This window comes from Dermacentor albipictus, chromosome 2 (assembly GCF_038994185.2).
Source record: "Dermacentor albipictus isolate Rhodes 1998 colony chromosome 2, USDA_Dalb.pri_finalv2, whole genome shotgun sequence".
Lineage (NCBI taxonomy): Eukaryota > Metazoa > Arthropoda > Arachnida > Ixodida > Ixodidae > Dermacentor > Dermacentor albipictus.
The window spans coordinates 155555721-155571928 of NC_091822.1; the positions used below are offsets into that span (position 1 = coordinate 155555721).

General features: G+C 44.7%; 1 protein-coding gene across 1 annotated transcript; it reads left to right on the plus strand.

Moving 5' to 3' along the window:
- The first annotated feature begins 108 nt into the window (after window positions 1–108).
- On the plus strand, window positions 109–15217 carry Drep2 (DNA fragmentation factor-related protein 2). Its single transcript, XM_065448588.1, has 4 exons — window positions 109–342; window positions 945–1038; window positions 9032–9205; window positions 13152–15217. Exons 1-4 carry the CDS (start codon window positions 331–333, stop codon window positions 14087–14089), a joined length of 1218 nt encoding a protein of 405 aa, XP_065304660.1. The 5' UTR covers window positions 109–330; the 3' UTR covers window positions 14090–15217.
- The last annotated feature ends 991 nt before the right edge of the window (window positions 15218–16208 follow it).

Here is a 16208-nt window from a genome sequence, read left to right on the forward strand (position 1 = left end):
TTTTTACGCCTTGAGCAAGAATCGTTTATTCCGTGCCGTAAGATTGTTTCGTGACAAAAAACATTTTTGCTTGAGCTTTCTGGGCGACCACGTTGCGGTCTGAGAGTGCAAAAAAGAGAGAGAGAGAGGTGAAACAATAACAACAAAAACGAAACAAAACAGTGCAGCAGGTTCACAAAGCAAACAAGCCAAGCCAGGCGGATGGTGTGGGAGTCAAAGGGCTGTGCATCTTTTTGCTGGAATATCTCGATTCACCGCGAAATGGCGAGGGATCAGCGTGAGGCGGGCGAACCTTGCGGCTGGAATTAGCCTGCGAGCAAGTCGACTATAATGACTACAGAGGTGAGTTGACCCGGTTTCTCTCCCGTGCGGCTCAACGGGCAGTCCGAAAGCGCCAAGGGGCACCCATAACATAAAACCGACAGATGTCAAACGGGACCACGTTAGGCTTCGTCTGGCCAGTTTCTGGTCGAAATAGAGAAATCACGAAGGCTTATAACGCCTTTCCCACGACTGGCCGAGCTAGCACGATGCAGGGATGGGCCACGCGAAGTGGTCGATGAACGCTGGGGCCGCCCGATCCCAGTTGTCCTAGTTTGCCCTCTGGAGCCCACCTCTGCTTTTGGTGAACGGTGTAACCGGCGTTGCAACGCACCAAAGTTCTGACTTTTCAGGGATTTTTGTCTCTTGGATCGCAGCTACGCTCGGGTTTAGCGCTACGCGCACGTGAGTGATCTCGTCGCGAGATCTGAGGCAGCCGATGAAACAAACCATATACCGTCGTGTCCGCAGTCGTGTCGCATAGTAACGTACGGCGTGTAGACTGAATGAAATTCCTGCGGGACTTAATCATATCGCGGCGTTCCGAACGATCGAATACGGCCAGGAATTAGGTACATGATGCGAAGTTATAACTTGGTTCTCTATTGTGCGTTCGATTGCAGGATTTGGCAGGCAAACCGCACAAAGTGTGGAGCTGTGACAGACAAACCAGAAAGTGTGTCGTCGCATCGTCTCTGGATGAACTTCGAACAAAAGGTTGGTTTTCCAGGGTTTGCGATCGCGTATAACCGCACTTATATTTCATATTGTGGTTTGTGAGGCGAATATATGTCACCCGTTTCAACATTCGAAACTAGTTTCACGTTCATCTTTTTGACACTGCTGCTTCACAAACAATCGAATGAAGGAATCTTGCAGTATTTTTGTAAATACCGTTCGGAAGAAAGCGCGAGGCAAGTCGTTTTGGTATTTTTCGGATTGGTGGATGCTGCAAATTTGTATCACAAACGTAACAATTAACTTGAGAGGAAGGTTGCTTCCATTCTTAACAACACCCCCTCCCTGCGCCCCTTCCTTTTCACCTGTTTTTCATGATGAACAAAAGAAAGGGCCATGTACTGACATGTTAAATATACGGAAAAGGAACAAAGCCTAATTTTTTTATATATATTTTATCCACAATTGTCATTCTAAATAATTGTGTGAAAACATTCGTGTACATTTCTATCATTGTAGCCATATGACTGTCCTAAATTAATTCTAGTGAAATACAATAAGTATCATCAGTAGAGGCTCACTTCTGCATTTAATGTTTGTCACCCACTTTCAAGTTATTGGCTTTAGTCATAAAAGAATCGCTTCTGTATTGACTGTCGTGTATTTTTGGTCTTTGTCATAAAATCAGGCAAATGCAGTTATTGTTTGTATTGAGTCAGGTCAGTTTTGGCATGCACTTTCAAGAAGATTGTGTGGTTGGCATTTACTTTAATTTTTGTATCATTTGAAGAACAATAATCGGCCGCTACTGCTGTCTGCTTTTTGCTGATTACTAGCTGAAGCAATAACTTCACATTCTTCTCTTTTCCCCTTTAATTTGGTGATCACATGTTGCCTTAATTCGTAAGATGCACAATAAAATGAAGTAATGGATACGTATTTGAGCCTTCGAGGTTTGTATTCGCTGCTGGGTAGTGTTTCGACATTGATTGACTAGCACTGTATGTCAAATTCAGGTGACAGGAATTATTCACCAATCATGTTGAAAAACTGGATTCCTTGGAAACATTTCAGAATTTGAGAAGAGTAGGTAATTTAAAGACAGAAATCAGCGCAGTATATCACTAATACTTATTTGATGAGGAAGGGAGGTTTCCTCCCAGAGCCATCATTTCAACTGGACTTCTTTCATAGGGCCTATTGCGGCTTTGCCCAATAGCTATTAAAGTGTTACATGAATTCGTCCTTTCGCAAGCCGCATAGAAATGTCATTTGGCATACCTCCATAGCATTGTGTTTTGTGTAAATTTAGAATGTGCATTCACATACTTTACACCGTTAAAAAAAAAACATATTGATTATTCTAGTAGGCATGACAGCATTATGTAAATTGGTATAGTATTTGTGTCCTAGTAATTGACTTTTCATGCATACTGTACGAAACTTTTTTTTTTTTTGAAGCAGCAATGCATTTTGGAAGCTTTCGAAAAATTCCAATTGCTAGGAACCCTTCATAAGCAGAAATAATGCACAAAAGGCTACAGAAAATACCAACACTCAAAATTGTTGGCTGCTCACACATGTTTGCTTGAATACATGCGTGAAATTTTTGTTAATGTATAAGGTCAGGTTCTTCACACCCCATCACAAACATTTCACAACGTTCCTTGACTTTTCTAACTAATTTCTATCACGAAGGAGTGAAACGCGGACGGTGGAGCACGTGGCTTTTCGGAACCTGCTGTGCCGTCTAACTGCACTCACAGTAAACGGCTGCCGTTAAGTTGTAGGGTTCCAGGCTTCGTATCCTGCTCGCATCTTGACTATCACTCACCAAATCAGAATTTTGGTATCATGCTGGTGGAGCGCTGCAAGCCTCTGCGTTCCTGCAATGCTTGTTGGCAGTCGGATGCACTGTATTGCGTGAGGGGCAGAAAATATATATACTCTATCTGATTCAGTGATAGCACAAGACAGTACAAAAGTGACGTCCGAGAAGGATATGGTAGCCACTTGCTTAACACTACAAGAAGTCTGTATGTATTTCTATGTTTCCCAGCATGATTTTTTTAAGCAAAAAAAAAAAACTAAGACAGAATGGGAAGCAGTTTAAGCATATTACAGAAAAAAAGCAGGGGGTGAGCGCCTCAGCTGTCTGTCATTTGGCACTGCATAAAAAAGAGTTGTTTCTTACAAGGTGTCCCTAGACACTTTAATGGATCGAATATAGGCATGGGAATTGATTGAATCATGCAATCTTTTAGATGTTGATGTGCGGCTGATGTGCAGTCTGTGTAAGATAGTCAGTCAATTGAAATAAATGCTGTGCTCTGTTTCAGTAGTTCTATGCAGCAAAGCCAACGCTACACTACTTGTGAATGCAGATTCTTGCGCAGCAAGATGTAGTGCCACAGATTCAAACCCCTTGACTTCAACACTGAGAATTGTTTCCTCACTTGTCGCACACCCAGTAACAAACATCCAGTGACCCAAGTTAGTCAGAGGTTCATTGAAGAGCAGCACATACCCAGTGCATTCATGGCGCAGCTCACTAAAGCATTGGCGTGAAAGACATTCTTTGGAAAAAGGACACAGCACAAAAAAGACACACAGTGCTGACTTGCAACAGTTTATTCATGAAGCCAATGAATCACCAACAAGCCCAAGCTTCCACACTAAATCTTTGGGAAGCAGCACATCCCCAGTGCATTTTTGGCACCACCTGCTAAAGCGTTGGGTTGCTGCCCGTGAGGAACCCTTGTGACAAGGGTTTGATTCCACTCGGCATGAGAGAAATTTAAGGGATCTCTTTTGTCGTTGTAACGCGGCAAATTTCCAGTAGTACATACCTAGTCACCCAAGTTGGCGTCAAAGATGCTCATGGAAGAGTGGTGCACACCTACTGGCGCATACCTAGAAACCCAAGTTGGCATCAGAGATGTTTGTTGAAGACCAGCACCGATCGAGTGGCATGTACGCAGTGCTTCAAGTTGGCGTCAAAGATGCTCTTCGAACAGCAGTTCCTACCCAGTCCCGCCTCTACCCTGACCCATGTTGGCGTGAAAGAGGTTCATTGAAGAGGGGCGCATACACATTGCCACATACTAGGTGGCCCAAGTTGTTCCAACGGTTGGTTTCGAATCCCTTTCCCTCAGTACCGCAGCTCAGTGCGACCCTGACCCATGTTGGCGTGAAAGAGGTTCATTGAAGAGGGGCGCATACACATTGCCACATACTAGGTGGCCCAAGTTGTTCCAACGGTTGGTTTCGAATCCCTTTCCCTCAGTACCGCAGCTCAGTGCGCTGCCTATTTGATCACAGACTACCCAGTGATCCTGGTAGGCAGGAAATGATTAGATACATACTTGGCCCCCCCAAAAAATGTGTGAAGTACCCTAATAATTCTAACGCATCGAAATTCCGGCAGAACCCATCTCACGATGTATGTGGACGTTAATGGGATTAGCAGTGTGATTAGCATTGAAGTAATGTAGCGACGCACCGTATTTCCGCTGCCAAAACTGGTCACCTTATAAGGCATGTGTGGGCTCCTCTCTTGCATATCCCTCTCGACACACTGCACCAGTAGTGCCACCTTGAAGTCCGCATGTGGCACGTGTGTGAATACATCTTTAGATGAGATTGTCTGGACATATGCTACGCATGTTAATTTCCTCCCAGCACAGGATAAATTTTAGAGGGTGTTTTTCGTTTTTGTCATTAGCAAGTGCTACATTCAGTAACCCAAATTGGCATTAAAGAGTTTCATCAAAGAGCGGCATGTCCTCAATGCCACATACTCTTGTGATCCAAGTAGGTCCGACAGTTGCTTTCGAACACTGTTCCCTCAGCACAGCGGCCAATGTTTTGCTCTTTAGACCATGGGCTACTCAGTGACTCTAGCTGGCAGTAAAGAAGTTAGCCAAGGACATATGAACAAACAAACGGACCGGCAAACTGTGTGAAATTCCCGTAGAATGCTAATTGCATTAAAAATATCTGTGCCCGCCTGTATCTATCAACGAGTATTGCATTAAAGCAGACACTTGCAATGTTCCACCAGCATGACATCAAAATTCTAATAAAGTTAGGTACAGTTGAGAAGGTATCAGCAGGACATGAAGCCCAAGACCCTGTAACGTTACCGTGCCTGCACAGCAGTTTACCATGGGCGTTGTTAGGTAGCACAGCATGCACCGAAAATCACGCACTCCGCTGTTCATGTTTCCGTCCATTATGATAGTGCCCATCATTGCGTCCCTCAGAAATATTTCTCTACACATTACACAAGTTTTCCAAGAAATTTCAGGTGGATTCGTATTTCTTCCTATCAAAAAAAAAAAAAATTTCACATGAAATTTCACTGGTGCCTGCTGCAGTACAGCTTCTAACTCAATAAAACCGTTAATTGTTGTGCCCATGCAACCTCAGTATTATAATGTGGCACTAGTGGCTCTCAGCAGCTGCTGCTGGATACATAAACTCGTTGCTGGACTGCATAAACTCAGCTGCTGCTGGACTGCTGCTAGATATGTAAACTTGTTGCAGTTTCTGCTGCATCAGCATTACAGTTAACCTGACTCCTGCCAGACATGTAGGATTAGTTCAAAATGCCCAGTGATTGAATTCAAATAAGCATCTAAAGGCATGGGCCTTTTTAGGATAATTTTAAGTGCAGTCCAAATGAAGTAAGGAAGGCTGAACTAAGCGCTGTGAATTTGACAGTAGTTAGCTGTATTTGGATATAGAATGTAGTCCCTATATGTGCTCTGCATACTGTGGCATACAACCATTTCAGGAACAACTAATTAAGTAAACTGAGCTCACAGAACTTCCAATGCTGCGCAATCAGTTTAGGAGGTCTGATGTGCTCCAATAATGTGGAATTTAAAGATGCTTACCCTGTTCAGGCTGCAAAAGGTCAGAGGATTTGGTGACACAGATTTCACATGCCACTTGAATGAGGAAGGGAGTGAGTGAAAGAACTTTATTGGAGGTCTGGAGAAGATGCGAACTTGTTACACACTCAGCTAATCCCACGTTGGGACCAGCAGGTCTGGCCCACCAGCCTGGTCGCGGGCACACCCAACAGCAAGAATTTGCTTGTCTAGAGCGGGGCTATGCAGAAGTGAGTCCTACTCCTCTTTGCTGAACTTGGGGTATCTCGACACGCACTCCCAGAGCACGTGTGCTAGAGTGGAGGTCTGCCCGCAGGACGGGCAGGCGTCATCATGACATACATCGGGGTAAACTTCATGTAGAACGGCGAGACACGGATATGTGCTGGTCTTTAACAGTCTAAGAAAAATTGCTGGCGCCCTATAACTTGGGATGAGGGGGTGGAAAGACCCTTCTAGACATGTAGAAGAATTTCATAACCTTGTTGTGAGTAGCAGGAGCATCCCTGTGGCCCTAGTGGGGAGGGGAGTCGGCGCCTCTTACAGAGGAAGCGCGGTCGGTGAGGTCGCGCGCAGCCTCGTGAGCAGACTCATTGAGGTTCGGGGAAGCACCCTCGACCAACCCTACGGGAGCGGGAAACCAGTGAATCGAACGATGCGTGAGAGCTTATGGACTCGAGATGCTAAAAAGATGAGTTGGTTGCTTGTCAATGCAACCCTTCTGAAAAGCCCAAACTGCTGTTTTGGAATCGCTGTAGATCTCAGACCCACGTCTGTCTAACAGGGCGAGGGCGATGGCAGCTTGCTCGGCGACTTCAGGGTCTGAAGTGCGAATCAAGGTGCTATTGGAAATCTTCCTGCTGGAGTCGACCATGACAATGGCAAAGGTCTTCCCATCACTGTACTCCGCGGCGTCGACTAAGCTTGCTGTGATGTCTTGTTGCTTGATCTGTTTGAGGATCGCTGCTACTCTGGCCTTGCGTCTGCCCGCCTTGTGGACGGGATGGGCGTTTCGGGGCATGGGCCCACTTCAAACTTGTCTCGAATGCACCTAGGGGTCGGGGTACTGACCACTGGGAATCGCACAGGGTAGTAGCCCAGCTCTTCGAGAATGCATTTACCTGCCACTGTGGCGGTCAGGCGAGTGAATTGTGCACATTCTTGGATGTCGGCAATTCCCTCGGTATGGGTCTTGACGGATAGTGAGCTTGTCTCGCTCCACTCTGAGCCAGTTGTGCATATAAATCGTGTACGTGAAGTGGCATAGTACAAAGGCGTTGATTAGCCTGAGATTGTTTTCCTTCATGCCTCGGCGTCGGTTTGTGATTCTGCGAACGAGGCAGAAAGCGTTGTTCGTCTGCGATAATCTTGCAGAGAGCCATTCCGTTCCTGCCATCAAATTCGACAAACATACCCAGGACCCGAAGACATCATACAGATGTTAAACAGTGTGGGGAATATACGGTGCCCTGAGGAGTGCCCCGTCCTCCGAAGGGCACATCTTCGGAGTGGAAGTTTCCTATGTGAAGCTTGGCCGTCCTGTTCGTTAGAAAAGAGCTAATGTAGCTGTGTAATCTCAAACCGAGACCCACGTCCAAAATGGTATATCTTATTTTGTTGTAGCACAAGCTGAACAAGGACAACAGAAAGGCACATCTGACACAGCCCACATTAGCGCTGTGTGTGTCAGATGTGCCTTTCTGTTGTCCTTGTTCAGCTTGCGCTACAACAAAATAAGATATACCATATTAACAAGCCCCTTTAGCTATCCTCATCCAAAATGGTCTTAACGATGAAGGTGTGGAACACGTCGAAAGCCTTATCAACGTCCAGACCGAGCAGAGCCTTGACGTCTCTGGAATGGTCGTCCACACTCTGATGCTTGATTAGTTTCATGGCATCCTGTGCCAAGAGTCTGGCTTGGAAGCCGATCATGTTGTATGTGTAAACCTTGTTGTATTCGAGGTACCCATTGAGCCTGTTTAGAGCATGCCACTTCCTGCACATGAATTTTCATAAATGGAGTGCACACAAAGCCCACTTATATCCATTGTAATCACTGCGAAAAGTTAGGCAAGACAAGCTGGATGACACAGGCAACACGATGTTGAACTTGAACCAACCAGCCTATCTTCATATAGTTGTGCTATGCATAATTTCTTAATGCTGGTCATGAGCCTTTTTCAAAGCTGTTAAGTTGGCTTTTTCGCATATGTGGGCACCCAACATAGGGCAACGACGTTTATGTCATTAAAATGTGTGGGGACATTCTACTCTCTCGTCCCATGACAATGTGACTCTGGCATCTCCAGATGTTCGGTTTCCCTGCACCACGTGCACATGCATTATGCATAGCAAATCACACAGGCAGCATGCAAATTTTACAGGTATATGATATGGTGACATCTCGGATGGCCACAAGGTATCACAGGCTTATGCTGCGTTGCTACTTGTGGACAGGTTCCACTATACATCAGATAAGACTTTTACACTCTGCATTCTTTGTTCAGTCTGTGCTTCGTTCCACATATAGCAGGCAATGCTACGAAGCTCAATGCCACTCAATGCCACAATGACACTTGAAACCAAAAAATAGTGAGTCGCATAGTGGGAGCACGAAGATGCGCAAATTATATGTGATTTGATGTAACCTTATACTCACAAGTTGTAATTATTTGAAGAATATTTATTCCAGAGAGAGCATTGCAGACGAAAAAGAACTTCACTGTGAAATGTGCAAAGTGACACATCTGCAACCACACTGTCTGCACAGTTTCTACAGCATTAACTGAGAAGTGTGAAATGTAGACTTGCTGAAAAGTGGCCTTCTATATAAGCCCTGGTTTGTTCACCTACGGTCAAGTCTTAGTATAACCATCATGGATATAATGATATGTAGAATATGACAAAGTCATTCAAAAATGTTTCTCTCCATTATCGGCATGTGACAAATATATGCTTATAACGAATACCGGGTATAGCAAAGGTATTTTCATGTTGGATGTGACTTTGTTGTAACAAGGTTCAACTTTTATGCTGTTCCAGGCTCATAGTTAATGGGCCCAACCTTTCGAGTAACTTGTATCATTGTGCTAGAGGTTCCCGCATTCCATACATGATGTTCTCTCCTCCAGGAGCTGCCAAGTTAGGATACAACAACCCATTCGACTTGAAGGTCGTGCTCGAAGCAGATGGCACCGAAGTGGAAGATGAGAACTATTTTCAGCGAACTGAAAGGGACACAATATTCCTAATGCTCCAGCCAAATGAAAAGTGGCTACCACCCGGAGTCGAGGCCCTCAGGGCAGGTGAGCATCTCGAGAGAGAGAACAGTTAACGTTCTTGCTTTGCCATATTCACCTGGTGAAACTTGGCCCACATTTGACGGGATTTGCAAATCCTTTCTTCGATTGCTTTCCTCTGCTCTCTCCCGATAAAGATATTGTGGAGCAAGTCGCATTTTTATCATGTGGATAAAGACTGGTGGTGTTGCACTAAATTTTTATAGCCTCATTTTTGATGTTAATTTACTGCTGTGACATTCAAACAAAAATTTGGCAATCCTTCAGGTACCAGGTACAGTTTCTTTTTTCTCTCTTTTTTTTCTGCCCATTTCATTTGCTATTCTTCTTGCCTCATGTCATTGTTTTGGACATGCCTGCATTACTGTAATCTATTTATTTTTATTTCTTTAAGATACCCTCGGGGCCGTATGGCATTAACGAGGGGAGTGGTTACAGAGTAGTTGTGTAATGCAAACAAACAAGTGCTGCGAGTTCTGGTAACACAATAATTCTCCTGATCGTACAATGTTAGCTAATGTTTTGCAGAGAAGTTATGTTATCGGCGATGGCTACGACACTTCAGGGAAGGTGGTCCCATTCCTTAGATGTACGGGGGATGAGAGACTGAAAGAAAGACTTCGTATGACATGAATCAGTTCCAACCTTACTGCGATGATCGACGCGGTTTGAAATGTACCGAGGCCGCAACAGTTGTCGTAAAGTGTGGTGTGATTAAAAATTATGAAATAGCGAAAGTTGGGCGACCTTGCGGCGGTTAGCTAGTGGAGTGAGTGTTAGGTTAGTTTTCAATAAGTATGTACTAGTGGCAAAGTTGTAATTGGAAAGAATAAAACAGGTAGAGTTATTTCGTGCTTGTTCAAGTGCTTGAAGTAATGAGGTTAGCGTGAAATTGACTGCTCAATAAAATAAATAAGACTGAAAAATAAAATCAATTGTTATAAAAGGTGGTTCCAGGAACACATTTCTAGGGCCTGGGAGGTAACTACTTCATTTGAGCCACCTTTCATGGTTGCATGACAACTCCTTGTGTAGCCATGCGTAAACGGTCACATTATATAAAAATTTGCTTTTTCCAGAACTGTTTAAAACTGCAAAACTGATGGAAGCAATCAATGAATATGGTAGAAAATTTTAAAGTGCGGGGTTTCCTGCAGGTTCTTGCTGTCTGCATATTATCCAAAGAAATTAAGAAAAACATGGCGTGATAAGAAGCAAAATAGAGAGAGAGAGAGAGAGATGAACACAGTATACACAGCCCGAACACACATGTGAAGGTTTGAAGTTTGAGACGTTTCTTTATATCCTGGTTTTTAGTTCCGTGGTTGTTTCACCTTTTATTAGCAGTTGGTATTGTTTTCATCCAATTAATTTTCTTTCTGCCCTTTATCACGTTTTAATGCTTATCATTGTTCCTCTCTCTCTGCTGTTATCACACGTCATGTCACATACACAACATGATATGACATGACATATCGCATATCATGTCACAGCTCAGAGCCGTTTATAGTTTGAGTGCGTGTAGTTGCCACACATTTCTTTCTTTTTTCATTTGTTTTTTTTATTTCTGTGATGCTAGTTGGCATCATTGAGGGATGTCAGTATCCCTGGTTATGTGCTTTAGCTTACGGGTGTCATTTTTCTCAATAAACCTCCAGCTCAAAAAAATTGTGGTGCTCATTCTGTGCAAGGCTAGATAGCTAGTTATTCAAGGCAGAAAAAGCCTCGAGAGGTTTGTGGTGCACTCCTTTTGGTTAACTGATAAAGAACACAGCATTTTGGTTTGCATATGTAATGCTGAACACACATGATCTGCCAAACAGGACACTGTGCTTTTGTTTTTGTTTATACGCTACAGCATTGCACATGGCATTAGTTTTCTTTTGCTACTGCACACACACACTTGGTTAAGGACCACACTCGTATGTGGAATGGTCCTTCAACTTGACAGCAAACAAAAAATATGGCAGAAGAAAAAGTGCAGGGCAGTTACGCTTGACATTACATTTCTACGTGGATTTTTCTACAGTTAGTAGGAAGCTTCCATATACTAGTATAGGTTGTGCCACTGTTTACAGTGTGTGCGAGTTGTTTGCCAGCTTCAATGTCTTATCGCTGCTTTGACTCTTACCGCTACATCCGTACAAGGCTGCATTGAATAATAATCATGAGAGAGAAAGTGTGGGCCTTGCCTGAGTTCGTAACGGTGTAGGGTTCAGATAAGTTCAGCCGGGCATGTTTGGTGACCATTTGTAATTTCAAACAGAAAAGTCTGTTTTGCTGCCTGAGTGCCAAGGCAGAAGAAATCAATCTTAGTTTTGTGAGAAGTAAATATCTCTTAACATAAAAAATATATCAGCACCCGGTCAGTCAGAAACATTTTCTGCTAATTTATCCAAATCTGCACTTTGGTTGGCTCTCAAACAAAAAGTATTGTGGTTACGGCTCCTCTAAAATTTTTAGTGATAGAGTATGAGTCAGTAGCATCAATTGGAATGAAATATTACAGAGTATGACCGCTATGATGATAAGAAAAAAAAAATCTGGAAAACGGAACATTGCACAGTATTGGTCAAAATCGATACTTTTTTTTTTCTCCCTATCCGTAAAAAGCACGGTTTGAGAATTTTTGCAGCTGGTTGCCATGAAAGTCGTTGAAATTTGAGGTAAATCTCTTTGCCCTAGGCGGCTCTAATATTCACAAGTGCTCAAGTTTAGGCCCATCGATAAATTAGCAGTACTTTAAAAATCCTTTTAAGAAGAAGGCAATCCTCGATTTTCTTTAATGTTTCCCGAATTAAGTCTCTTAAGAATTTCCTGACTTGATCGAATGAAATCTGCAAGAACATGTTGCATCATTTCTTTTGTTTTGGAAAAATGGTCACAGGACTTGCACAGCCGAGCCTATGTGAATGTACTCTATACTTGATATTCGGATCTTTGCGCCACTGCTGCTCTTGGCTTAGCATTTGTACACATCGCACCATGCAAGCCATTATGCCTAAACACATGCACATGTGGCATATAGAAATACCAGAAAAAAAATACAAAGGGCTGAAACGGGTGAACTGTCATTCTTCGGATTTCGCTTTTGGGCTTTTCCGTCTTTTGCTATCATTTATGGCTACACTGTGTTATTGGTTATCAGTTATTGACCAACCTAGAAATAAATGAGTAGACATGTTTTCTCTGTTCAGCATTTGACTTATTTTTGCATCCACCTTACAAAATGTGGTCTGGTTTCAACAAATGAGTTGCATGTATACAGAACGCAATGTTTGCTGCATTCCACTACTTTGCCTGATTTTGATATTATATTTATGTTATAGTTATTTGCCCATATTTTGTATGTGCATTTTCTATTTGAGTTTTCTCCGTATGAATTTGTTTCATGCATTTATTTTCTTGTTAAATTTTTTGAGCTGATGCCAATAAAGTTCTGTTTACTTTCTCGCTTTTCATTTGTTCTTCTTCTTGAAACACATGCACTTGTGTAATAACCATTGTGAGAACATGACACCACATCACTTTCCTTTTAAATATAGGGAAATTGTGGCAAGAAAGGCAGCTCATTGCACAGTTTTGAACACATTCTTTAAAATAGAACTGTTGAGTGCTTTGTTCGTGTTTAGATCACAACTAGTTAACTGATTTAATGCAGTTTCCTCAGACATACCGTTGCTCATTATGTCTGCATGACTAAAATTGTAGTATCACAACATCATAGCTGCTCATCACTGAAACCTTGCTTGTTTGAGTTTTGTATACGATACTAAGCGCAGATATTAGGACTAACAAGATCCAAAAAGATGTGCAGGCATTAGGCTGTCTTGATCAGTACACTAGCTGCATCTTGCATCACTGTAATCTGTGCACATGTGCAATCACGTTCCAATACCGAAATTCTCTTGGGTTGTTCTATCGACCCTCGTCCCTGCTTACCCCACTTCAGCCATCACAGCAATACCACGCATCGTGTGTGATGCCATTGCCAGCCTGGAACTCATGGACCTGCAGCCCTCGTGGAAGATCATGGACAACAAAGGGCGCGTCACAGTCGTGCTCCACTGGGACCAGCACGAAAAGTGCCAAGGGCGCCGCGGACCCGGCTCCGAGCCTGGTGGGGTGCTTCGCGTAGAAGTCTCCTCACAGGAAGCGCAAGCCGCCGGAGCCATGGACGGAGGCGCCGTCGGCACTGTTCCGCGGACCCGGCTGACGCTAGAAGGCTTGGGACCGCGGCCAGAGTCGCGCACACTGCCTCCACGGACGGGGTCACGCGACTCAACGACAGCTGCCGCCCCGTCCTCGAACGGCAACAACGGGACGGGAAGCCCCGACCACAACCACGCAGAGTGCGACTTTCACTGTGCTGCGCTGCACGGGTCACACCAGATACAGGTGAACAAGTCGGTGGCGACATCGCCCATTCAGGAGTTTCCTCCGCGTGGAGGCCCATTTCCTGGCACCTCGGGCATGCAGAGGATGGCACCACCACAGCAACCGCAGCCATCTACGTCGGGTAGCAAGGGGCAGCACGTTCGGTTTCTGGAGGTGACAGAAGAGGCACGAATCCCCGCCGTTGATGACTCGGAGTCGGACACAGAGAACACTGCTTGCGAGGAAGAGCAGCTGACGGAGCGCTACCTGCTCCTGGTAGACCAGCTTTCGCTAGAACAAGACCGGCACCTCACCATCCGGGACATTGGCGTCATCCTCGAGAGGCTTGGGTCGCGCATCGTCGACGTGGACCGGCTAGAGCGTGAGCGGGAGAGTGCTGACGTTCACAATTGGACTATCAAGGCAACGCTGCGTGGCGAGGTGCTCAGGGAAATCGGAGTCATCTACAACGGACAGTATTATGGCATTATGGAACACCCCGGGTACTTTTGATAAGAGGTGTCAGTGCTTTTTGGTGTTTCCGTTCCGTTTTCTTTTTCGACTCATGTAGAGGCCATATGCCAAAGAATTGCCACTGCCACTTTTTTGGGGCACGGGAGAAGCCTTGCTTGCCCGGTTAAATGGCGGTGCTAAAAATTGCTGCTCCTTTCGAGATGCCAGCCAACACCATGGCATTGTATCGGGATGCAGCAATGCGCCACTGGCTCCTTTGATGGGTCACGCAAGCACAACTAGGTCAACATATGTAGTAGCAAGTGCCACCAGTGTTTAACATCCCCCCATACTTTTTCCTACTCTGGATTGAAGTGTCAGCTCACATTCGAGTGGTGTTATTCCTTCTCACCGCACTGTATCTTCTGTGTTTTTATGCTTGGTACCTAAAAGCTTTGTAGAGGCTGCGAAAACGGAGTAGTATGCCTTTTCTCATTCAAGAGAGAACCCTTTGTCTTGTTCAGTGCTATTTTTCTATGCTCATTTACATTGCCCGCTCCGTAAACCTGACACGTCCTCACGGGCCCCTTGTTTCCTTTTGCTTGGTGCTAACATCAGCCCTCCTTGCAGCTTTTTTTTTCAAAGGCTGTTTCACTTCATCTCATCAGTGGCGGCAGGCCGCCTCTTTTCCCTGACCCGTGGACTGCATGAACTGACCCTCTCACTACACCTGGCCCTCGGAGGGCTTTTAAGTGGTTTAGGACCCAGGCCTTGCACTTTCCCTGCTCAAGACACTTTTTCTGCAGTCTCCTTTTGCCACAGTAACTTTTTCGGGCGACCCCCATTCTCCAAGCATGGCACTGCACTGGCCCCTCCCCCATTCCCTCCTCCCGACTGGTGTGCAGTGTTTGTTGCCCAACGGCTTTGTTCGTCGTGTTCGGTGTCCGCCTGTGGTGGGCGGCTCTCTTTTTCTGTTTACCTTCTCTTTGAGTGCTCTGGACTCTGTGCCGACTCACTGCCACTGCCTCGCGACATATTGATGGGAGGCGTCGCTCCTATTTTGTCGGCTCATTCCTCCGAACGCGTCGGCAAAGTCCGTGCTGGCTTTGCTCTACTGGTGCGGCATGCCGGACTGTTCTTTGTGTTTGCCAGGCATGGCCACCTGTCGTTTCCTTCTTGCGTAACATTCCTTCTCAATTCCTTTTGTACTGTGCCCATTGTGGCCAAGCTGACGTCTTGACAAAGGCTAGCACTTTCAATGCATGAATTAATTGTATATATGTGTGTGTGTGTGCGTGTTTGTATATATGTGTGTGTATACGAGGAAAAAAAAAGAGAAGACAAATGATGAACATCACCTTTTGGACAGTACAACATTTTCACTGTTAACAACAAACATTTTACAATTCTTGGAGGTTTATCGCAAAAGCCTTCCAAGTCGATGTTTGCCTGTCAATTCTTGGATGTTGCTGTTTTGATGGAACTTGGTTGGATGCAGGCATCATGTTATAAACTTACCTTTTCTTTTTTTGCAAGCATGCCACTCGTGGGAGGTCATTCCTAGTTGAGAATTACTTTTAAGTCTTCGCGTTGCGCATTACTCATTGTCTAGTTATTTGTCAACTAATTTTACACAGTAGAACACTCTACATTTGTCCCAGCTTGGCATGCTCTTGTGATACATCTGTTTGCTAATTTCAGTCATTCCCATTCTTGGCTTTAAATTTTTTCCAGCCTGTTGTTGCATGCGTGTCGACCAAGGTGTCAGTGCTCAAACCGGTGGCGTGAGGAGAGTGCTCCAGCGCGCATGGACACACACACACACAGACGTCACACACTTTGCTGGCTCTTCACAGTTTTTGCGAGAATCTAATCATCGAGCAGACATTTCTTTCTTTAGCGCTGTCATCTTGCACGTCAGTTGTTTCCCGGCCTTCTCTGTCCGAGATCCGTGGCGTTGTTGAACGAAAGTTACATTGATTGTTGCAGAGTTGTCAAATAAGCGAAGTGGAAGATGCATGCAAAAGTTTCCTAAAAATTGGAAGACAAGGGACTCTCATTTATTCTTTTATTTCTTTTTTAATTCTTCTCATCACGCGTGTTAGTAGACATTGTTGACGTGCTGGCTGCAAAGACGTTTTCAAAGTGGGAGCACACTCGGTCATCCCCCGCTGACGAG